Here is a 23,918-nt window from a genome sequence, read left to right as displayed (position 1 = left end):
GGACATGCATACATGCACGCATGCATGTCCAAAGGGACTTTGCATAGTAACTGAGAGCAACACAGGCACTGCAATATCGTACATATTTTCACTGACTCTAAAATTTATTTTTCATTCAGTAAAATGTTATAATGTTGGTAAAAATTAAATTTCTGACAGATAATGATAGCAACAACCAGAACGTATGCATGTAGTAGTCAGTTTTTGTCTCCTCTTAAGACATTCTCCCGAAATCTTTCTAATGTGGTTACTAAAAAGGCCGTGTAGTTTACAGCATGGCTGACAAGAGATGCATGATCATAGACAGTTGTAGACTGGAACTGGTAAACTATGAAACTGCGAAACGTTAAAATTAAAGAAAACAGGTAAAAAACATGACGTCAGAACACATGTTATTCGAAGGAATGGAAATTCTGACAGTTTCAAATCATTTGTAAAGTCGATATAAAAAGCGTGTAAGAAATATAAAAATGAAAATTCAGGTAAAGATGTAAGTGCACTGCTCCATTACCAATGAATCGCTTAATCTTCACAGCATCACTTCACTTAATTTTGAGCGGTAACGTAGAATACAGTACTGACACCACTGACACACACAGAAATAAAACTCCTTGTACTTCACTTTAAGAAAATTGACCGTAGCTAATAAGTCCTTCTTTTCTTTCAGCACTTACATTTTTTTGGTAAATAGAAGGCGAGGAATAGTTCCTAGGATGGGAAGATCAGAACTGAGCAATATTTTGTTTTATTTCATTATTCTGCGCAATACTCAGTTAAATTCCAATCATTTCAACTTACATCACGTTGTGATGGCTCTTTCTGATCAACAGCCTATCCTTTGGTTGTTGAATTCACGCTGAAAATAGCTCAAATGAAGTAAAATGCACTATTGCTTCTTATTCGTAGGAAGCGAGGGACAAGGAGGCAATAACACGTTTACCACTGCAGTTAAACATGGTCAGCACACTGAGATTTCCCTTGTCATTATCACATAAACTTTCACACTGTTTAATGTGCTGAAGGTACTTCGAAGTGCTAGGAGGCTTCACTGGTACTTCAAACCTACCTGAAGATATTAGCCATAACATGTTTAATGGTTTATAGGATAAAAAATGTATGTATATCCAATTTTGGTACTTTCAAATTTTCCCATTTCCAGTCCTTAGTTGTTGTGGCAGACATTGAACATATAAAATTTGTACAATGCTGCGACACGATAGTTACAACTACACTCTAGCAGAAAGAAAAACGATGTGACGATGGAATTACCTAAACGGGACGGAAATCAGTCGGTGTACAGACAAGCAAATGATAACAGTTTCAGGAAAACTGGATGATTTATTCAAGAGAAAGAGATTTCCAAATTGCGTCAGTAACGCCTTGGCTCATGTCTAGTCCAGTTATTCAGCATGATATTGACTGACTGAGTTGTTGGATGTCCTCCTGAGCGACTGTCGAACTGGGAATGCCTGGAGTATTACGGGCAGGATCCTCCAACCAGCTCGGGCTATTGACGACCTAACCGCCAATTGGACAGAATTTGGGACGATACCTCTCAGGAGGATATCCATCAGCTCTATCAGTCAATGCCAAGCCGAATAACTGCATCCACAAGGACCAAAGGTGGACCAACGTGATACTTACTTACTCAATTTGCAAAGCTCCTTCTCTTGAACAAATCATCCAGTTTTTCTGAAATTGTCAGCGTTTGCTTGTCCATACATATACATCACATCTAACTACTTTTTGGTGTGTCGTTTCTTTTTTGTCTTACAATGTAATAATATGATTTCGTAATTATTTAACTCTCCTGACGTAAGTAATATTCTGAGAACGTTGATCCTTACGGCACAACGTCTCAAGCCGTCAGTGGTAATATGAGTATTAAGAATCAATTCTTCCTGCTGAAAACTACTGTTCGGTGCTGGTTAGTATTGATATTTGATATATGATACAGAGCACTCCCTTTAATGCGGCCCTTGGGAAGAGCAGTATAGACATGGTTTATCATTGTTTTCCTGCTCCCTATAATGAATGGGAACACTCATATGTGTGTCATGTGGCTCATTGTGATGAGGATTGTTTAGTGCAGTGTTTTTTGTAGAAAGGAACGGAGATGGTATAATCTGGTGAGAGGACCTACTCCACTTTTCAATGCGCACTGCCAGTGTAAACGTTCTTGACCCACGGAAGGATCACCATCAACGGTGTGAAATCCCATCGCTCCCAGAAATACTACGGAAACATTTAGAATTTAACTCATTGGATGGCTGGGATCAGAAAGACTGAACCACCCAATTTCCTCCTCTTTCCAGCGGTGAAAAATTTGTGATGAAAATGAGCAGATTTCGAATCGAGTACTTCTTAGTAGAGTCCCACCAGACAGACAAGGCTTAGCGACTTCGGCTACGAAGATGGGTTATCTGAATACTGCTTCCGAGTTTTTCCCGCACTTGTTCTCATTCCCAGGTATGACTTTGGCTCAAAACCTGCAGTTGCTTTCCTCTATTCACTCACCATTTCTTCATGTAGGAGACAGTGTTTTAAGTCCGTTGTCCCTCACGGCAGCACGTATTAGCGATCTATCTACTCCATTCAGGTATGTTGAATGTGTATCATGTATGGCAGTGGACGATGTCTGTTCATGGGATAGATTTAAATGTCTCATTAAAATAGACTGATAGCTTGTGATCCACTACAGCATATTTTGTCTAATGCAGATACACTGTGTGATCAAAAGTATCCAGACACCTGGCTGAAAATGACTTACAAGTTCGTGGCGCCATCGGTAATGCTGGAATTCAGTAGGGTGTTGGCCCACCCTTACCTTGATGACAGCTTCCACTCTCGCAGGCATACGTTCAATCAGGTGCTGGAAGTTTTCTTGGCGAATGGCAGCCCATTCTCCACGGAGTGCTGCACTGAGCACAGCTATCGATGTCGGTCGGTGAGACGTGGCACGAAGTCGGCGTTCCAAAACATCCCAGACGTGTTCTATAGGATTCAGATCAGGACTCTGTGCAAGCCAGTCCGTTACAGGAATATTTTTGTCGTGTAACCACTCCGTCATACGAGTGTTAAAAGATGCAATCGCCATCCCTAAATCGCAATGGGAAGCAAGAAGGTGCTTAAAACATCAATGCAGGCCTGTACTGTGATAGTGTCACGCAAAGCAACAAGGGGTGCAAGCCTCCTCCCTGAGAAACACGACCACACCATAAAGCCACCGCCTCCGAATTTTACTGGTGGGCACTATACACGCTGGCAGATGACGTTCACCGGGCATTCGCCATACCCACACCGTGCCATCGGATCGCCCCATTGTGTACCGTGATTCTTCACTCCACAAAACATTTTTCCACTGTTCAATAATCCAATGTTTACGCTCCTTACACCAAGCGAGGCGTCATTTGGCATTTACCGGCGTGATGTGTGGCTTATGAGCAGCCGCTCGATCATGAAATCCAAGTTTTCTGACCTCCCGCCTAATTGTCACAGTACTTGCAATGGATTCTGATGCAGTTTGGAAGTCCTGTGTGATGGTCTGGATAGATGTCTGCTTATCACATATTACGTGCTCTTCAGCTGTCGGCGGTCTCTGTCAGTCAACAGACGAGGTCAGCCTGTACACTTTTATACTGTTCGTGTTCCTTCACGCTTCCTCTTCACTGTCATATCGGAAACAGTAGACCCAGGGATGTTTAGGAGTGTGGAAATCTCGCATACAGACGTAGGACACAAGTGACACCCAATCTCCTGACCACGTTCGAAGTCCGTGAGTTCCCCGGAGCGCCACATTCTGCTCTCTTACGGTGTGTGATGACTACAGAAGTCGCTGATATCGAGTACCTGGCAGTAGGTGGCAGCAAAATGCACCTAATATTTGGGGGCGTCTGGATACTTTTGATCACATAGTGTATCTATTTCAACATGAAGTTTCAACAGAGAGCTTGCAATACTTTTCAGCTACATATTCATCCAAGTTCATATATATCATTGTGGAAAATGCTCGAGAATGATCAAGTTATTCGATAGCAGCAAGATGTGACAGATAATGGACGCAAGAAATAGTTCAAAGCGATTGTATTTAGAAGTATTAATCGTGTGTAACAAAGTATCAAGTTGTTATATGGAAATAAAGTATGAAAACTGTTATACAGAAATAAAGTATGCCACGGAACATATCAAGAAATAGTTTCTGAACTTGAGGAACGCGTGAATTGTAAGACGTATTTCTGTTTAATGAAAAATTGCTAGAGGATTTCAGTTAACAATGCAACACTTTTTTTCTCCGCAGATTTTGGTTGAAAAAATGCGGAATTTATCGTTCCCGCTTCTGCCCCTATAGTCTCATGAAGTTTGGATAGGTGGTGGCGCTATACGTAGCCTTTACAATAACGTCTGTATCGGAAGTGCGCTCCAAGCAGAGAGCTGTGACTGAATTTCTTTTGGCTGAAAATCAGAGCATCTCAGGTATTCATAGGCGCTTGCAGAATGTCTACAGAGACATGACAGATAACAAAATCACGGTGAGTTTTTGGGCGAAGCGTCTGTCATCATCGCAACAAGGTCGCGCAAACTTGTCCGATATCCCGACGACAGTTTCATTTCCGATCTCTCCACATTTTTCCTGCAGATATTTTGCTTCCATAGTTACGAACAACTACACACTGATCGACCAGAATATTACGACCACCGACCTAGTATCGATATAAACCCGTGCAGGTGACAGCAGCGTCATCTGGCGAGGAATGATTGCTAGTCGTACGCACGGTGCACGTAGTATCAGCACTGTCGGCGTGTAGAAAGGGCAATGCGAGATTTATCTTTGACCGAGGCAGATTGTGATGGCCCGGAAGTTCGGCACGAGCTTCGGAAACTGCACAACTTGTCGAGTCGGGTGTTCAAGGAGTGCTATGGTGAGTGTCTTCAACACGTGGTGAAACCAAGGTGAGACCACGCCCAGATGCCGTGGCGTTGGGCGGCCACCCCTCGTTACAGATGACGGACGTCGTAGGTTGGGCAGACTGATAAAACGGGACAGGCGGCGAACTGTGGCAGAACTGAAATCAGCCTTTAATTCTGGGCAGAGCAGAAGTGTGTCTGAACACACAGTGCACCGAACACCCCTAACGATGGGCCTCCGCAGCCAACGACACATGTGTGTGCCAATGTTAACACCACGACATTGGCAGCTACCACTGAAGTGGGCAGGTGACCATCGGCGCTGGACGTTGGCACAGTGGAAAACCGTTGCATATTCTGATGATGCCCGATACCTTCTTCATAAGGCCGAATGTTGACCGCGAATTCGTCGTCTTCCAGGGGAACAGCTCCCTGATACCTATACTGTGGGACGGAGACAAGCTGGCGGCGGCACCATTATGCTCTGGTGAACATTCATCTGGGATCCATGGGTCCAGTTGAGTTCGTGCAATGCACCATGACGGAGTGTCGCGTACTGGTTGCAGACCACGTACACCCCTTCATGGCGATCATGTTTACCGACGGTAATGGCATTTTGCAGTAAAATAATGCGCTACGTTACAAGGCCAGGAGTGTGATGGAGTGATTCGAGGAACATAGAGGCGAGTTCCAGTTGATGTGCTGGCACCCCATCTCGCACAGATCTGGAACCCTATCGAACACGTCTGGGATGTGACTGAAAGTGGCGTCGGAGCTCATCAGCACTCTTGCTGGAAATTGCGGGAATTAGGTGACTTGTGTCTTCAGATGTTGTGCCAACTCCCTCCAGCGACTCAGTGTTTCCATGCCACGACGCGCCCCGCGGTTATACGTTCCAAAGATGGATATACAGGCTATTAGGTAGGTGGTCATAATGTTCTGGCTGATAGTATATATCCACATACGCTACATCGTATAAACATTAATCACAGGCATCCACAGAAAGCAGACTAGGTCAGGGTAGAGCATAGGTCAGTGGTAAGGTATGCTTCATACACAAAGTGCCAGATGAGCTGAACCCTGTGTTTTTTACTGGTGCAGGCGACTGGGCAGCGCATCGGCACCATCACGCAGTCGCTGGGCACGCTGGTGCTGTCCGTGGCGCTGTCGCTGTACTACGAGTGGCGGCTGGGCCTGCTCGTGCTGGCGTTCGTGCCGCCGCTCTTCGCCGTCTTCTTCATCCAGGGGAAGCTACAGCGCGGCGAGTTCCTGGGCAACGCCTCGTCCGTGGAGAAGGCCACCAAGGTAGGCCACTGCTCGCGGCTGCAACAGTCTTGCCGAAGGTGGGACAGCTTGTTGGTGAGATTATGTGCGTCAAGGCGGTTCTAACTGGAGTCATTTCATCTCATCGTAGTGAACACTGCTTACTTTTTATTTTACATATTTTAGTGAAAGTAATATTACTGGCTGAGCCTGCCCGGTTAACCGTGCTGTCTAACGCACTGCTTTCCGGGCGGAAAAGCGTGCCGGTCCCCGGCACGTAATCGCCCAACAGATTAGTGTCGAGATCCGATGTGCGGGCCAGTCTGTGGATGGTTTTTAAGTCGGTTTTCCATCTGCCTCGGCGAATGCGGGCTGGTTCCCCTTATTCCGCCTCAGTTACACTATGTAGGCGTATGCTGTGCAAACTCTGTCTCCACGTATGCGTACACCAATTGCTCTACCACCCAAACATTTGGGCTTACACTCGTCTGGTGTGAGACGTTCCCGGGGAGCTCCACAGGGGGCCGAACCACACAATTACCCTGGGTTCGGTGTGGGGTGGCGGAGGCTGAATGGACTGCTGTAGCCTGTTGGGGGTTGTGTACCACAGAGGCTACGGCGGGGACGAAGCCTCTCCGTCGTTTCTAGGTTCCCAGTTCAATAGATTTTACATAACAACTGACGTCCCTATTGACAATATTTTCTATTACGTTGATTTGAAAATGAATAATTAACCATTTTAACTTTGGTAGCTTCATTTGGAAATAAAAGTAGACAGGTAAACATCGAAATAAATTCGATGAAAAAATTAGTTTACCTGAAGAATACTGAAATTAGTATTATTTGTGTAAAACTATGAGAAATGCAAAACAATAATTCTAAATTTGTTTCTATCGTATAATAAATGTACGATGTGTATAGCGTAATCCTTTTCTTAATAGTATTGGCAAGTTCTGTGCGTAGCGAATGATGAGCCACTGATCGTCTTTCGCTACACAAATCCATTACAAACTCTTCAACAATTATATGAGCAGCTGCCAAATACCAAAGATAAGGTGATAGTGCAGAGTGATAGCTCTTCTTAAACCAGAACTTTAGGATAATTAGCCTTTTAAGACGTCCTTACAAACTGCTAGAAGACATGATTACTAACAGAGTTCTACGTGTTCTACTTATAAATGACTCTCTAGATATACATTAGAATGGTTACGACGCGGAAACAACTTTATACAGTTCCTAGAGGTTGATAGAGGATGCATTTGGAACTCAATATCTTTCTTTTGTGGCTTTCTTGTCTCTGAGAGCACCATACGAGAAAGTACAGAACCGATTACTTTACGTCAAATTTTGCAACCTGCTAATGGATCTCCAATGCACTGATTTTATCAGAACACTTCGGCAAAATAGTACGCTTTTAGTTGATTTCCAGGCATATCGTATTCATGGGAGCGTACCCCCTAAACAGCTGCCCCAAGGAGGTAATATAGCTCAATTTCTCATCAATGTCTACTCTAACAACCAACCGCTGACTCCAAATACAAGAAGATTCCTGTCTAAAAATGACAGTTCTAGCTTCATAGAGCGGAAAATGTACGCTGTGGAGAGGAATCTGACAACTGTGCTCAGAAAGCTCTCAGATTTCTGTAATGGGAACCAGCTAAGTCCAAACTCTTCTAAAAGAAAAGTCTGTAGCTAGTTGTGACCTACATGCAGTATGGCCAGGATCGTAATTACAGAACTGTAATGCCCCAGATACTGGGAACCAAGCCTGACAGTACTCGCACCTTAAAACATCGTTACAATAAAGACAAAATGGAATATTTCTACACGAAACAAAATCGGATTCATATCCTTCTACAATCCGCGAATCATCAACAGCACTGCGTTTTTCTAGAGAGGAATATGCGTCTTCAGTCTTCTACAGATCACCTTATACTAGACACATGCATGCAAGGTCCAATCAAACACGTAGACTGATTAAGTCTCAAACTTTCTCCTACATATAAACTTTATTACCTAACTGAAAGAATGTACGCAGAGAAATGGACGGAAATGTGAGGTTGAAAGGTGAGGCTTAAAAGTGGTGAGGCTTATAATTGCATCCACATATGCCTCCTGCACAGTGGACGACGTCCAGGGAGCGCTTCATACGGCTTTCCGCGCATCCCGATAAGGTGAGGATTCGAAGGGTGCAAGAACAAAACAGTTCATCTGTGCAGATGGATAGCAACAGCTTGTTTTCCCTGGAAAATAACGAAACCCGGTTGGTACGGAAGTCATTAAATAAATTACGATTCGGAGTTGAAATTTTCACGGACAATACGAAGAGAAATTGGGATTTAATGTTGATGAGACGCACTGTGAATGTGGAAAAGAGCGAATTATAAGCGAGATGCTTCAGTGAATAATCATAACGTACAACGAGCCTTGTAGGCTGCGAATTTCTGAGCAAATGTCATATGAAAATACAATTCACCACATATATTTTCCCAATCTTAGTTCTCTATGTTCTCTATGTTTCTGACTCGATAACGAGAAGCAAGTAATGAGTTTATGTCAACCGATAAGTAAGCCGTGTGGAGTATCTATATTGATGACTTTGTTTGAAGTTAACAGCAAGAGCTCTGAGCAGCGAAAGGAGATCATATTTGGGGAGTTTTTGGTTTGATGTGTGTATACTGTAGTGTTCGGGAGAGCACAAGAAAATGTCTACTTACAGCGAATCAGCGTAAAGATCTCCCAAACACATGTCAAGTACGGTAATTCACTCATTGTCAGATAATTTTCATAGTGAAGAGTTCCTGTAGTTCAATTTTTTTTGTGAACAAACACCAGCGTGCCAAGTGGCTACCTGTGAAGATTCGTCAGAAAATGCCGAACGAGGAGTTGCAGGGAGGACCGGAGTTAAAATTCCAATTCGACGATCCAGATTTAGGGTTTCCCTAAAGCGCATAAGGCGAATGCAAGAACAGCTGCTTTGGAAAGTACGCTACTGAGCTGGTCTCCAGATCCTTGCCCATTCTGTGTTTGTTGAGTAGAGGCTAAACCTCAGTTCTTCTTCCTCCTCTTGACAGGTTAACGATAGTTGCTCTGCAGTTGTCTGTCTCCATTAACAAACAAACAGTGATCGCAAAAGAAAACACGGTATGCGATAGCAGGACTCTCACAAAAACTGCACAGGATTATAGACTGGCTGTTGTAGTACATTTGACAGTTATACATATGGAAATGGACTAGCACAGCTGTGGTCTTGCAGCACTTGAAACTTTACCTGAACGATGGACAGCTAGTTCTATGTCAGTAGCTGGATCGACGTAAGCGAACAATATCGCAATCGAAATCACTCTTGTAGACGGTACAAAATAAAATATATTATGGGTGAGTTAGATAAACAAGAAACTGAGAGCAGCAATGTCCAGAACTGGTCCTCGAGGTCCAGTGGCTACGTTAACGACCATGTGAGTTGTTGCCATTTGCAGCGACTTGCTGCTGCACTCAACACCTTCCTGCTGGACAGGTGATGCAACTTCAGATGGAATATCATAACAATAGACTGATGATATCGCAGTTTGCCTTGCGAAACACGTTCTTCCCACTCGACATTTGCGAATGGAACAGGGAGGGGGGGGGGGGAGGAGGGAGCAGATGTACCCTCCGCCACACATCGTTTGGTAGCTTGTGGAATACTATTTGGATGTACATGTTCTTATGTTGATTACATTATTGTGTTTCGTGCTGGCTACATCGTTCTTAGTCAATGCTCGTTATATAACGATCTAACACTATATCTAAAATTGTTTATTTGAAAGAACCGTATATATGCTTCGTAATTTAATAATGTAACAAGAGTTCAGAGCCAGTTTTGGTCGCCACTGGGGACGCCAGCGCCGGTTTTTGGGTTCCTAAGGACGGTGCATTTTCTCCTCTCTAAAACAATGGGTCTGTCTTCCCATAACCCGGCTATGTTGGTGGCATTATGGACAGACCAAACTATTTTCGAAGACGATTTTTGCCTGTACCCTCTGGAAAAGAAACGTCTCAGAGTGTTAGCAGTAGGTACTTTGAGCGTTAACATTAAATACCCAATTGAAGTGCTTTCATTCTGCGCCATTTCCTTCTTGTTCTGCACTCCGTGGATTAAGCAAAGTTGCGTCTCCCGACATCAGAACCCATTTCACCATCGTTTCCTTGGTTTTCTCGGATATCCTCTTTTCTTAGATCTATAGTAAAACACTCTTATTGAGGTCCGCGCCTTCGGTATTGTATGAACATGCGCTTACTCATTCCTATAGTTTACAATTTCTCCTTACAAAGAATTTATTCCTAGTTCTTGTCTTACTTTTTTATGTTCAATTTTTATTTGAAGGAGTGCATCCTCTTACTGTCCTCAAGAACCTTATTTCGGCAGCTTGTGTCTTGTTTTTATCAGCTTTTGTGTATGTCCGTGTTTCAGAGACCTATAAAGAAAAACAGACACAGCCACTACTTCATCTACGTTTCTTTTGTGGTCTTAGTTTGTACGCCTCTGTTTATTGTACCGCATGTTTACTGGAGCAAGGGTAAATAGTTTTCAAAATTGCTTTCACATCTACAACTGACATGTATCTAAGTAATTTATACCTGTGAATTTTTTTAATATAGCATCACTGATTATAATCTTAGTTCCGGCATTATACTTACTTCTGAAGGCCAATGTTTTTGTTTTATGTATGAAAATTTTGAAATTATAATTCTCGAATAATTTCTGTAACACATATACTGGTCTTTGCCGATCTTCTTTAGTTTTATAATCTCAGTTCCAACAGTACACTTACCTCGAAAGGCCACTGTTTTTGTTTAATGTATGAAAATTTTAAAATTATAATTCTCGCATAATTTCTGTAACACATATACTCGTCTTTGCGGATCTTCTTTAGTTTTGCTTTTAGTAATCTGATCACCAGCAAATAGCATCTTCTTAAGCGTAAAATTTGTTGCAATACAAATGTCTCCGTTAATTTTGTATATCCAGTCGCTAACGAAATCATCTGCATAAATTGTAAGCAAGATAGGAGACAAGCTACAATCCTGCCTTACATAATGAGTTATATGTAACTCTTCACTGTACCTTCCATTTCTGACATGCTGATCGTTGTGTATAAAAAATTCTTTTCAGTACGGTACTTTAATTAAGAGCTCCAGATATCCTCTTTGAGTCATTATTTCCCGTAATTTTTCCCTATTTATCCGGTCGAATGCTTTTTCCTAATCAGTAAAAGGTATATGAGTTTCAATGTTATGTTCCCTTCTTTTTTTCTGTTATCTGCTTAACTGTTAAACTGATATCTGTACAGGATCTATCATTTTAAAGCTGTTTTGCTCCAATAGAAAACGCCTGTGATCGCTCATATTCTATTTGATATTCTTGCATACATTTTACCTCCTGTATTCAAAACGTTTATTCCCCTATATTTTTCACACCTGTTTCTAGCACTTTTTAAAAATATAAACGCAACTTGGGCATGCATCTTCGAATATGATATCCATTCCAACATCTATTAATTAGATTCAGAAGTCTCTGGTTTAATATTGGGCCCCTATATCTCCACAATTCTGCATTTATTCCGTCTTCTTCGTAGTTTTCGTATTCTTCATTTCTTTTAATGGTATTTTTAATTCCGCTACGGTAACAGGATCAACACTATCGCAAAAAGGCTCATCATTTCCCTCTTCTTTTCCAAGGGAGTTATTAGACTACATATCTCTGAAGTAGCAAACATCGTTCTTCTTCGGTTACTTATATTTGCTGCACCTCTTTACTCGCTATCTAGACGCTTAACCACACTATAGGTTAGAATTTGCCTCCGACGTGTATCATCTTCAATGGAGCTTATAAATTTGTACCAAGACTGTTGATGAGTTTCCCTTACAATATTTTTCGCTTCATTTCGTTTTTTCCTTATACATTTCTCTTGTTTCATCTGTTTGTTGCTGTAACGCTTGTCGATGAGTTAATTAATTGTCTGTTAATGCGATTGAAATTTCTTCATTCCCTATCCTTAATCCTTTATTCTTTCGGTTTGCTACAGTACGAATTAATTTATAAAATTCCAGCACTTCATCCACAATATTTTTCGGCTCTTAAGTTTTCTTATTGCTCATGGTCTTCGAAATTCTCTCCTCTACAATTGATGCAATGCTCCGGATCGCGCGAAGCGCCGCCTGCGAATTTTCTTCTATTTCGTCTATCATTCCAAATCTTCGTCCTTTCAACAGGGTTTTCAACTTTGGAAATAAAAAGAAGTCCGCAGGGCTAGGTGTGGAGAGTTCGGAGGATGAGGCAGAACAATGCTTTCGTTTTTTGTGCAATAGTCACACACCAACAGGAATGAATATGCGGGTGTGTTATCATGATGCAAGATCCATGAACTGTCTTGCCACATTTGAGGCCGTTTCTATCTCACATTTTCTCGCAGGCATCGCTACACGTCCCGATACTATCATCGATTAACAGTTTATCCCTGTGACACGAATCCTTCAAAGTCAAAGAAAACTGTCATCATGGTTTTGACATTTGACATAACCTGACAAGCTTCTTTTGGTCTTAGAGAACCATTCCCGACCCATTGTGAAGACTAAACCTTGATCTCAACATCATAGCCATAGACCCATATCTCATCACCAGTTATGATTCTCTTAAGGGACATTTCGTTCTCATTTGCGCCATCGCAAAGTTCTTTACGGATTGCGAGGCGAAGGCCTTTATGGTCTTGACTCACGAGCCGTGGGACGAACCTGGAGACAACACGATGCGGTCCAAGATGCTATGACAGGATTTCATGATATAATCCAACTGAAGCCGACCGGTGTGGTCGAGTGGTTCTAGGCGCTACAGTCTGAAACCGCGCGACTGCTACGGTCGCAGGTTCGAATCCTGCCTCGGGCATGGATGTGGGTGATGTCCTTAGATTAGTTAGGCTTAAGTAGTTCTAAGTTGTAGGGGATTGATGACCTCAGCAGTTAAGTCCCATAGCGCTCAGAGCCATTTGAACCATTTTTATCCAACTGACATGTTACATTCTTCTGCAGCCTCTCGGACAGTCAGTCTTCGGTTGGCACAAACAATTTCGTCGGCGTTCCTGACACGAGTGTCGTCGGTAGACGTCGAAGGGCGTCCTGAACGATGGTCATCTTTAACTTCCGCCCGGCTATTTTTAAGCCGTGTGAGCCCTTTAATAACAGCGAATTCGGCTTAATCACGCATCAGAATAGGCTTCCTGCATCATTTAGTGTGTCTCTGTAAAGGTGTCCTTGTATTTCACAGAAAATTTAAACCAGACGCATTGCTCCTCTCTGTCTGCCATATCGAAATTCGCAAACTGTGCTACACAACGTTCTACTCAATACAGCACTGAACAATAACTAACAGACATACAACAATGAAACTTCCGACAGTTACACTTCGAACACAGGCACAAACGCGATAGCCTGCGGTCAACCGGTACTTGTCGGCAACGTAGGGCGAGAGTCGTGGCCGTGTGGTGCGTAGATGAGATTTTAGAAATCTTGCGTGTAAGAATTTGGAGAGAATGATCCTCAGCGATCAATATGGCTGATTTTCGATTTTGTGTGGGTGACTTAATGAGCTAGCGTTTGCTAGGTGGACAGACAATAAATTCCTGAAGCATCCTTAGCCATAGTGAATTTTTTTTGAAATGATAATTAAATGGATACCCTAGCTGCAAACAGGCGTTGATATACTTCACTGGGGACATGTTGAAAATGTGTGCTCCCACCGGGACTCGAACCCGGGATCTCCTGCTTACATGGCAGACGCTCTATCTATCTGAGCCACCGAGTGCACAGAGGATAGTGCGCCTGCAGGGACTTATCACCTGCACGCTTCCCGTGAGACCCACATTCCCAACATGTCCCCACCACTACATTCGTAGTACGCCTAATAGATGTTTGCCCATCGTGCTCATTACTCGTGGCAGATTAATCTACCAAGTCCCGTACGAGTTCGGGCATAACGTGTGCGTTCGCACAAGAAGGTCAATGGCCGGGAAGCCATATTTTAACTATATATGACGGTAGAGTCTGTTTTCAACATGTCTCCAATGAAGTATATCAACGCCTGTTTGCCGCTAGGGTGTCCATTTAATAATCATTTCATTTCTAGCAAAGCTGCATGGTCATCAACGGTAACTGTTCTTTCGGGAACAGGCACTACCGTCATATATAGTCAAATTTTTTTGTAACAGTCACGGCCGCTCCCCCATTTATAGCCGACTCACCTCAACTGCGTGGTGCTGCACGCAGGTGGCTGTGGAGTCGGTGGGCAACATCCGCACTGTGCTGGGGCTGTGCCGGGAGCGCCAGTTCCACGCGCAGTACCTGCAGGAGCTGCAGGCCGCGCTGCGCACCGCCAAGCAGAACGTGCACCTGCGCGCCATCACCTACTCGCTGTCGCGCAGCATCGGCTTCTTCGCCTACGCCGCCGCCATGGCGTTCGGTGGACAGCTCGTCGCCAACGAGGGAATGCCCTATGACAACGTCTTCAAGTGAGTCCCACTGCTGCACTCTGGCGGAAACTGACTGCGAAATTCCGAACTGCCGGGCTGTGAGAAGTACGTCTTGCCGTGTGGGATTAGCCAGGCGGTCTAAGGCGCTGCAGTCATGGACTGTGCGGCTGGTCCCGGCGGAGGTTCGAGTCCTCCCTCGGGCATGGGTGTGTGGGTTTGTCCTTTGGATAATTTATTTTAAGTAGTGTGTAAGCTTTGGGACTGATGAGCTCAGTACTTAAGTCTCATAAGATTTCACACACATCTGAACATTTTTTGACAAGTACGTCTTAAAATAATTTGCCTGATTTCTTGTTGTGCGAAGGGGTTTACTGTTTCTTAGTCTTCCCATCATGTTTCTGGTAACCTACGTTGATCATATGTCTCTCTTTCTTCTCCATCGTGAGAAAGTAGTGTTTCCATTCGCTGGGCAGCTGACTATTCCTAGCTTTCTGTTACCGTCCCATCATTCGTTTTGAGCATGGATAAGCCTGTTGGTTATCGTATTTTCTCGCATACTATTTTATATGGTAAACCCCCGGATCGGTTTCTAAATTAGTCTCTACGAATTGTTCCAGCCTTTCATTTTTGTTCTCACTAATTCTTCCTTAAAAAATTGTTTAATATATTTGTATCTATGCAACCTTCGGACTCTTTCTTCTTGCGTCATGCTGTTTTGATATAGCTTCCAGACCCTTCTTGTTTCACATCTTAATTTCTGCAGTGCCCCAGTACAGATGCAAGATACTACTTTAGAAAGACCTCTGCCAACAGGTATCGATGCCTCCACTGCTCTACGTTTAGCCACTGTCAGTTCTTGCGCTTTAATATCTGCATTATCTCTCAGTTAAAAAAAATTAAATGAAGTTGCATGAGTAGGGCTAAAAATAATAGTACGTCCATTAATCTTAACACTAATCATGTGCACATATCCTGTAAACTGGCTCGTTTTACATCATATAGACAAAAGAATCGTTCAAATGATCTGTGGAACAAACTAATTAACTTACGAAATGAATGACCTTAGAGAGATCCTGAGAAGGAATGAGCTGGTTTTCTCGAGTGAACCAGGTGTGATAGAAAGGGCAGAAAGTAAGATGCAGATGGGAGATCATGAACAAGTCTTTGTAATACTGTACACGATCCTGCAGTCAACAAACGAAGCTGTAGAAAAGGAAATCCAGTGGATTATACAGAAGCACGAAGTGGGATAAGAATTGGTAACCGAACATAAACCTGCTCAAGCAGAAAGAATTATGCAGGAGGTGAACTCCATATGGCGAACATATTCCACAGAAAGCACAGTATGTGGAAAGTATGTTTAGAGAGCTTGAAAGTAAAAAATAAATCAGTAGTGTATATTACTTTGTGGATAGCCAATATGGTGAATTTACAATACCTAAATAGGGGGCAGGAGCACATTACATTTTGTGTGAACAGTTTAATAAGAATTTTCTTTACATTTTTAGAGCTTCGGGCTTACCGTGATGGACTTACCGTACACTGAAACACCCCTCTTAGTGCTTCCCAGTTAGCATCCTTGATGATATGTTTGGGTCTTATGCGCACGTTTTCTGTGGTGTCAGATTTACCTTTCAGCGATGGTATAGTGTATGACATTGTAGTCACTTGATGTCATTCCACTCGTATTTCCTTTGTTATTGTAGGTTAACTAGTGTCTTCCCAAAATCCATTGCATCTGTCTTATAAGAATAGGCTAAATGGATTACAGTGAATTAGATATCTTCATTTTTAATAAAAAGGTGTCCAGATCGCAATAAATTTTTAATTCTGGTTTCTGGTTTCGACCTGTAAGTTCATCCTCAAACCATAGCTCCAGATATAAGAAGCCACTTCACAGAGCCGAGTGTAGTACCGTCTGGTACTGATCACGATGGTTATTTGGAACTCTGATTTGAGGATGGTCTTATATACCTAAATAGGTAACCAGAGTTAAAAATAAGAGGTTTATTGCGATCTGGACTGCTGTTTACTGAAATGTATGAAGTGCAGTAGCTGCGTTCGTTAACGATGTCAACAATTATTTGAAGTAAACATTGTTCACGACTCGTGTAGGGAAGATGAAATGAATGAGTGACCAAATGCTGCGGGTAGGCGCTAGTCGTCGGCTGCTGAAGCCTGCATGTAGTTCTGGTAGTAGTGGATTCCTGACGCCCCCCCCCCCCCCCCGCCACGCCCACGCGCCCAATTCAAATCAACGGCGATCTGGCTCGCTGGCTCGTATCAGACCGTTGATGCCCCCGAATGGCACTGTGATTGAGGCGACGTGACGCCTGCTCGTCAGACGCTTCTGGTAGTCATGTGCGTCGGTTCACACGTGTCGAAGCAACGTCTCTGCGTTGCTGAAGATCCATCATGTACACTGTTGACCTCGGAAATCCGAATCTTGATTTACTTCGATACGCTATGACTGATGCGCCTTGCACCGATTAGTATCTCATGCTAAAAATCGGTTAAATCGCGACGCGCTGCCACGTTTACCATACAAGTGTCTGTAACAGACTGCTCAGACATCGTGTTACAAGCTCGCCATATCCCGCATCTAGTGGCATTATTTGGAAGTCATGTGCAGCGCATCTTCAAATTGAGCAACGCTTCCCGCGACGTTTCATCACTTAGCTTATATCGACACTATTTGAGAGTGTCGTTAAGAATTCATTTTCTCTGTTAGTTAATGATTTACATTGTATGACGTCCTTCAAGTTTCTCCCACCATTCCTCATTTGCTCTTTGCCGTTGGTTCTCATGGTTTGCTGAGCCACATTGCCATATAATTCCAGAGGAAAGAATAAAAACTTAAATCCACATAGGTGCAACTTCAACAATAAGGATAGTATGATCAGATTTTTCAAATAACTTAAAGTGGGCCTTCTCAGGAAGCAGTCATGAGTCTGTGATATACGAGTATTAATAACACTGCCGTGTAACTTTTATGTGACGGATGGGATGAAATGGATAAAGGAACAGTCATAATAGCAGCCAAGATAAAATGGAATGCAGATTAAAAATAAGGCTGATGGCGATAGTACCTTTCTGTGGTGAGCAAGATGCACTCAGAAAAATCGGTCACTACAATGTCCCAGGTCAGCAAGGAACTTCAGGAAAAAACAAGGGCCGGCCGCGGTGGCCGAGCGGTTCTAGGCGCTTCCGCCCAGAACCACGCGGCTGCTACGGTCGCAGGTTGGAATCCTGCCTCGAGCATGCATGTGTGGTGGTGGTGGTGGTGGTGGTGGTGGTGGTTAGTGTTTAACGTCCCGTCGACAACGAGGTCATTACGGACGGAGCGCAAGCTCGGGTTAGGGAAGGATTTGGAAGGAAATCGGCCGTGCCCTTTCAAAGGAACCATCCCGGCATTTGCCTGAAACGATTTAGGGAAATCACGGAAAACCTAAATCAGGATGGCCGGAGACGGGATTGAACCGTCGTCCTCCCGAATGCGAGTCCAGTGTGCATGTGTGTGATGTCCTTAGTTAGGTTTAAGTAGTTCTAAGTCTAGGGGACTGATGACCTCAGATGTTAAGTCCCATAGTGCTAAGAGCCATTTGAACCATATTTTTGAAAAAAAAGGAAAAAAATTGAAATGATACCAAACATGGGGAGTAAAGTAACCAGCTAAATATCGGAATTGTAAGGAATATTTTAAAACAAATGAATGAATTATGCTACGTAGAATGCAAGATTTCACAGGGTGTGTAAAGAAAGGGGCGTAAAAATATTAAAACTATAGAGGGCGATGGAAATTAAAAATTATTATTGATAACTTCCGGTGAGTTAGGTACATGAAGAGAAGAAGATTAGTATACACAGAAATGGTTTAGAAGATGTTGTAACTGACAATTCTAACGTTTTTACAACACAACTTTTATTCACGTGAGTCTACATGGAAATAACTGAATAACAACGAAAAGTCACAATCACAAAGCCAGTAAGAATTTCCTACTAGAGGCAACAAAAGATAACTTCTAAGTTTCCCGCGAGAGGCCGTTGTAACACACATACACTTAACTCCAAGTCCTGTTCCGATGGCGAAGACGTAGTCTTCCGTGGGGACGTCCTTGAGGTCGGTATTCGGCGTGAACTGACGTTCGGTGCTGGTTCTAGCCTTTAAATAGTATTGGTCAGCCAATCAGGTGTAGTAATACTTTCTGCAGGCCATCACTAACTTCCTCTGCAGGAAGTAGTACGCGGAATGTCTGTTTCCAAAACAGCCGATATTTACCATTGCTTACGTCTGTGAGCATAGACAACCTCGGTCCTGTGTCGTGTTAGATGTGTTGCAGGCCCGCAGGGGCTACCTTGGCGACGGCGTAACAGAAAAGTATCACAGCAGTTGAGGAACATGTGACAGCAAAATATACAATACTGTTTCTTGTTTCATGTTACTGCTAGTATTATGGTAACCGTGGGCAAAGCTGGAATTTGACGAACTCACCAGACACGTAGTTTTATGGAACGTGGAAGTCACATTTAAAGTTTTTCCTAGGCGTGTGAGCAACAAGACTGTCAGTCTGCTTTTGGTGTCATTTTATTTTTAATGCAATACACTGATAATGAGTTCTGAGTAGCATGCAAATGAAACGTGTCCTCAAAAAAAAGAAAGACATCCTACGCAATACGCTGAAGCACTAATCCTCAAATGATACATTCTATCTAACGATTTTTTCTAATTCTGGTGTTAGCCCTAGTCAAAATACCTTTATTATATAAGGAGATTCAATAAATTGTGATCCAAAGGAGATTATAAGCCCATTCAGAAGTATTGGAAGTTGCAAGACTGCGAGCGGAAGGAAATTTGTTAGATTACACTTTTTGTTGAGTACTGCGATGCAAAATTTTTGAGTGTATGCAAATTGTCCACGGTGACAGCCGTACGTTTTGTTAACAAACAGCAATTTTAATCAACTGAGACGTCATAATATGCATTCAGTTTCCCACCACCGATCATCATGAGGGAGTCCAAATTAGGAGGTGGGAAATATTACTGCCTCTTTTTGCATGTTTCCATTTAGTTTACGTATACTAAGCTAGGAATTACGCTGAGGGCTTTTTTATCTTTTCGCACAACAAGTACCTGTTTTGAGTCTCTCTTTGTAGCTTTAATCACTTGTTGCGGGTACACCCTTCTCCTGAATTTGTGTTCATTCAGACTATTAGTTCCGCGCAGCTCGCCCCCGTCGGGGGTTCGAGTCCTCCCTCAGGTATGGATGTGTGTGTGTTATCCTTAACTTAAGTCAGTTTAAGTTAGATTTAGTAGTGCGTAAGCTTAGGGACCGATGACCTCGGCAGTTTGGTCCCATAAGACCTTACCACAAAAATATCAGACTATTAGTTTTGAGTGTTGCAGTTTTAGCGACAGTGTATGTAGCGGTTTCCTGTTTATGTGTTCCATTAAAATCGTCTCTTCTTTTCAGGGTGTCACAGACTCTGATCATGGGCACTGGTATGGTGGCGAATATACTTTCATTCGCTCCCAATTTCCAGAAAGGAATAGAGGCGGCCTCTAACGCGTTCCGCCTGCTGGAGAGACAGCCTAGAATCACAGACTCACCAAACGCCACAGACGAGAAGTGGGTGAGTAAGAGCTTTCAAATACCGCTACCACTGCTGGATATTTATACAAATTTATTTGTTGCGTAGATCCAATCTCTGTCTTCCCGTACAATCTATCCCCTGTGCAGAAGCTGTATTTTCACAGCGATATTGGTAGTGTATAACAAACTTTTCAAAACTCTTGCATCAAACTGCGGTGTCTGCCGTTTCAGCCAGTAAGGAAATACAATTTTTCATATTCCGCTAACATAAAAAAACTTAGAAGTAAGAATTTTGACAGGCGAGGAAAGATCTGTAAGAGAAATGGAGAGAGGGTGGAAGTGGATATTATGAAAGCTATCATGCGAAATTTTGTGAGATATACAGATACACTGTTGGATGCACTGTCAAGGATCAAAACAAGACATCAAATATATATGACGTCGGTTCTGAATGGTACATCTTATTTTCAGCAGAACTTGGGACAGTTGTGAACACGACCATTGACTTGGTGTAGCGAGAAATATGATTCATTCGACCCGGGGATACGTTTCCATTGATCCACAGTCCAATTTGATTTCCGTCCGCACTGTAGCCATAGATGACGATGTCATTGTGTGACGAAAGTAACATGTAGGGTTCATCAGCTACTGATACCCATCTTCAACAATGTGCGATGAGCGCATCAGCACTAGACTCTGCCGTCAGGTCTGCCTGTGATCGCCGCCTATTCTGCTTTACAATGCAGGCAAGCCTCCGATGAGCGATCTGTGTTAAAGCGTGGACATTAAGCACCTGCTCCCCTACTCGTGGTTTTACCGTGCTATAACAACTTCCCACAAATACTCATGACTGTAGCACGCCGACCAACATCGCCATTTACGAGATTCTCGTTCATAGGTGCCAAGCCATAACAATCTGTCCTTTGTCAAAGTCACTAATGTTGTGACAATCTTGTACGCTGAATTTTTTGGGCTAGAATCTGAAAAAAATGGCTCTGAGCACTATGGGACTTAACATCTGTGGTCATCAGTCCCCTAGAACTTAGAACTACTTAAACCTAACATCACACACATCCATGCCCGAGGCAGGATTCGAACCTGCGACCGTAGCAGTCGCGCGGTTCCGGACTGAGCGCCTAGAACCGCTAGACCACCGCGGCCGGCCTAGAATCTGAATTTTCATATTTTGCTACCGCAGTGTTTTCTTGTAGAAGATGCGGGCAGCCGCTCTAAAACGGTGGGGTCTCAGTAATTTCCGCCCTTGGTGGCTGCCAAGCCACCGCAGTGCACGGTTCTGGCCGGCCGCGGTGGTCTCGCGGTTCTAGGCGCGCAGTCCGGAACCGTGCGACTGCTACGGTCGCAGGTTCGAATCCTGCCTCGGGCATGGCTGTGTGTGATGTCCTTAGGTTAGTTAGGTTTAAGTAGTTCTAAGTTCTAGGTGACTGATGACCACAGCAGTTGAGTCCCATAGTGCTCAGAGCCATTTGAACCATTTTTTTGAACCATTTTTTTGCACGGTTCTGCACTTCTTGTAGCATCTGTATTTGCATTTCGGCGCGTTGTCCCCACCGATGGAGTGTCAGTTGTATAGAGTTTGTGCAGGATCGGTCCAAAGGACCGACACCTGTTGCACACCAGCACGAATACGACCGACTATGGACAGTTCAGCTTCAGTCTCCATGTGGCAGGTCCTGTTGACGAGATAGGAGCTGATAGGCGACATGTGGCACCAACACTCCATGTTCAAATTACTTAAACGAGAGGCCGTCATGTCGCGCACTGTCGAACCCTATAAACGTCGAGGAACACCGCCCCGAAATACTGGCGGCGCTACGGAGCATCGAATGCCTCCTCCACTAACTGTGGGCGATGATGTCCAACAGAGAGAAGGGCTCAGATATAAACTAGGTCCACTCTGATACTGTTGAAAGTGGGCCCTTCCAATGGGCTACAAGAGGAACGCAGTGATTCCCTAGTTTCAACAAATACGTACCGTTGCTGAACAATGGCTGAAAACATTTCGTTGGCAGTTTGGAGCTGCGATGACACATGACCACAAAACTGTCTTATGCATGTTTAGTTTTGTATTAAAATGACAACTTGTGTGAGTCAGTTTGGCGTTACCATATTTTCAATTCCGTCGTCCAATAAAGCACGTAACTCTGTCTCTTTTTTTCTTGTCACATATAGTAACAGCAACGAGTTCGTCATTTGCAGCTTCCCTTGTGCTCTTCTCTCACGCTTCCCTTTGCAATTCTGTTTTCTCGTCTTTCGTCATTAATTAATTCAACGTAAAACCTCACTATTTGTCTGCGAAGACAGTTTATTTTGCCAGTTGCTACTCTGACATTGCTAAATAACAAAAGATGAAATCTGCTATACTATACTGATCAACTTTGATTTTATCAAAAGCCTGGATCTCTGTAACAGTATTGAGTAATACATGGATTTCTTTAAAAGCAACCATTTTTGATTTGGATTTACCGTGACCGATATTCATGTCGAATGAAATAACAAATTTACTGTCACCAATCACTGTTTATTTTTAACCAAAACTTCCATCAGCAGGTGCATTTACATGTGTTAGTATGACATATGTATATATTGTGTTACGATTTTGGGGTAACTTGTGGTACTGTCTCCAGTGGTCACAGGCTCCTTTCTCTGTCGTAACACAGCACATGCAAACAGTTATATTTTGTAAACAAAATGTGACAGTTTACATGTGTTGTGTTGCGATGGAGAAAGGAGCCAATGACAACTGGAGACAGTGCTACAAGTTACCCGAACACAGTAACACAACACGCACATATATCGTACTAGTGCATGTAAATCCACCTGATGATGGAGACTTAAACATTCGAAACGCGTTGTAGATATTAGTAAACAATGACTGGTAACAGTAAACTTGTTTTTTCATTCGACCTAGATTGCTAGTTGTCGGTATTTTTGTAAATCTTCCTGTTCTTAGGACTGAAATGGAACTTAATTCTGGATGATTGGCTGAATTATATTCTACAGCAGTACAATAAGGTTATATTTGTATACAGGATAGCCGCGGTGAGGTGCAGTACTCGAGTGTGGAGTTCGCATACCCTACCCGTGTGGGGAGCCTGGTGCTGCGTGGTCTGGACTTGGATGTGCGGCCAGGCCAGACGGTGGCGCTGGTGGGGCCCTCTGGTTGCGGCAAGTCCACCTGCATACAGCTGCTCGAGAGGTTCTACGACCCCACCGCTGGAGTTGTGGTGAGTAAAGGAGACTCGGTGTGCCAGAGAGCCTGGAAGTGGTTTTTAGACGGTTTACCACATCCCAGTAGGTAAATATCGGTCTGGTTCTCAAGTCATGCCTCACTTACAATATTCGAAAACATTTAGAAAACTATCGCTCATTTCCCATGCATGACACGGCAAGCAGACAGAAGGGGTATACATATTTTGCCCCAGGAGGTAACGAGATGGCTATAGGAACGGTATCTGGCCACCTCTTAAATTAACCTTGTCAAACCTTTTACTAACCATGTCGACCCTGAGCCGATGCGAAGGAACTAGAAAAAGAAGAAGATCAGATCTCTTAATGTTGTTTGTATCAGAATGATATTTTCACTCTGCAGCGGAATGTGCACTGATATGAAACTGCCTGGCACATTAAAACTGTG

The 23,918-nt window shown here is 43.3% G+C and overlaps 1 protein-coding gene across 1 annotated transcript in view; it reads left to right on the top strand.

The window, feature by feature from the left end:
- The window catches only part of LOC126252988 (ATP-dependent translocase ABCB1-like), a 75,793-nt gene that overhangs the window by 41,440 nt on the left and 10,435 nt on the right, over positions 1-23,918 (top strand). The window contains exons 15-18 of the mRNA XM_049954015.1: positions 6,007-6,210; positions 14,470-14,711; positions 20,144-20,303; positions 23,314-23,508. Of these exons, the coding sequence (XP_049809972.1) occupies positions 6,007-6,210; positions 14,470-14,711; positions 20,144-20,303; positions 23,314-23,508 (801 nt within the window). The remainder of the gene's footprint in view (positions 1-6,006; positions 6,211-14,469; positions 14,712-20,143; positions 20,304-23,313; positions 23,509-23,918) is intronic.

This window comes from Schistocerca nitens, chromosome 4 (genome assembly GCF_023898315.1).
Source record: "Schistocerca nitens isolate TAMUIC-IGC-003100 chromosome 4, iqSchNite1.1, whole genome shotgun sequence".
In the NCBI taxonomy this organism is placed as follows: domain Eukaryota; kingdom Metazoa; phylum Arthropoda; class Insecta; order Orthoptera; family Acrididae; genus Schistocerca; species Schistocerca nitens.
Note: the sequence above shows the minus strand (reverse complement) of the source record. Positions and strands in the feature narration are given on the sequence as shown.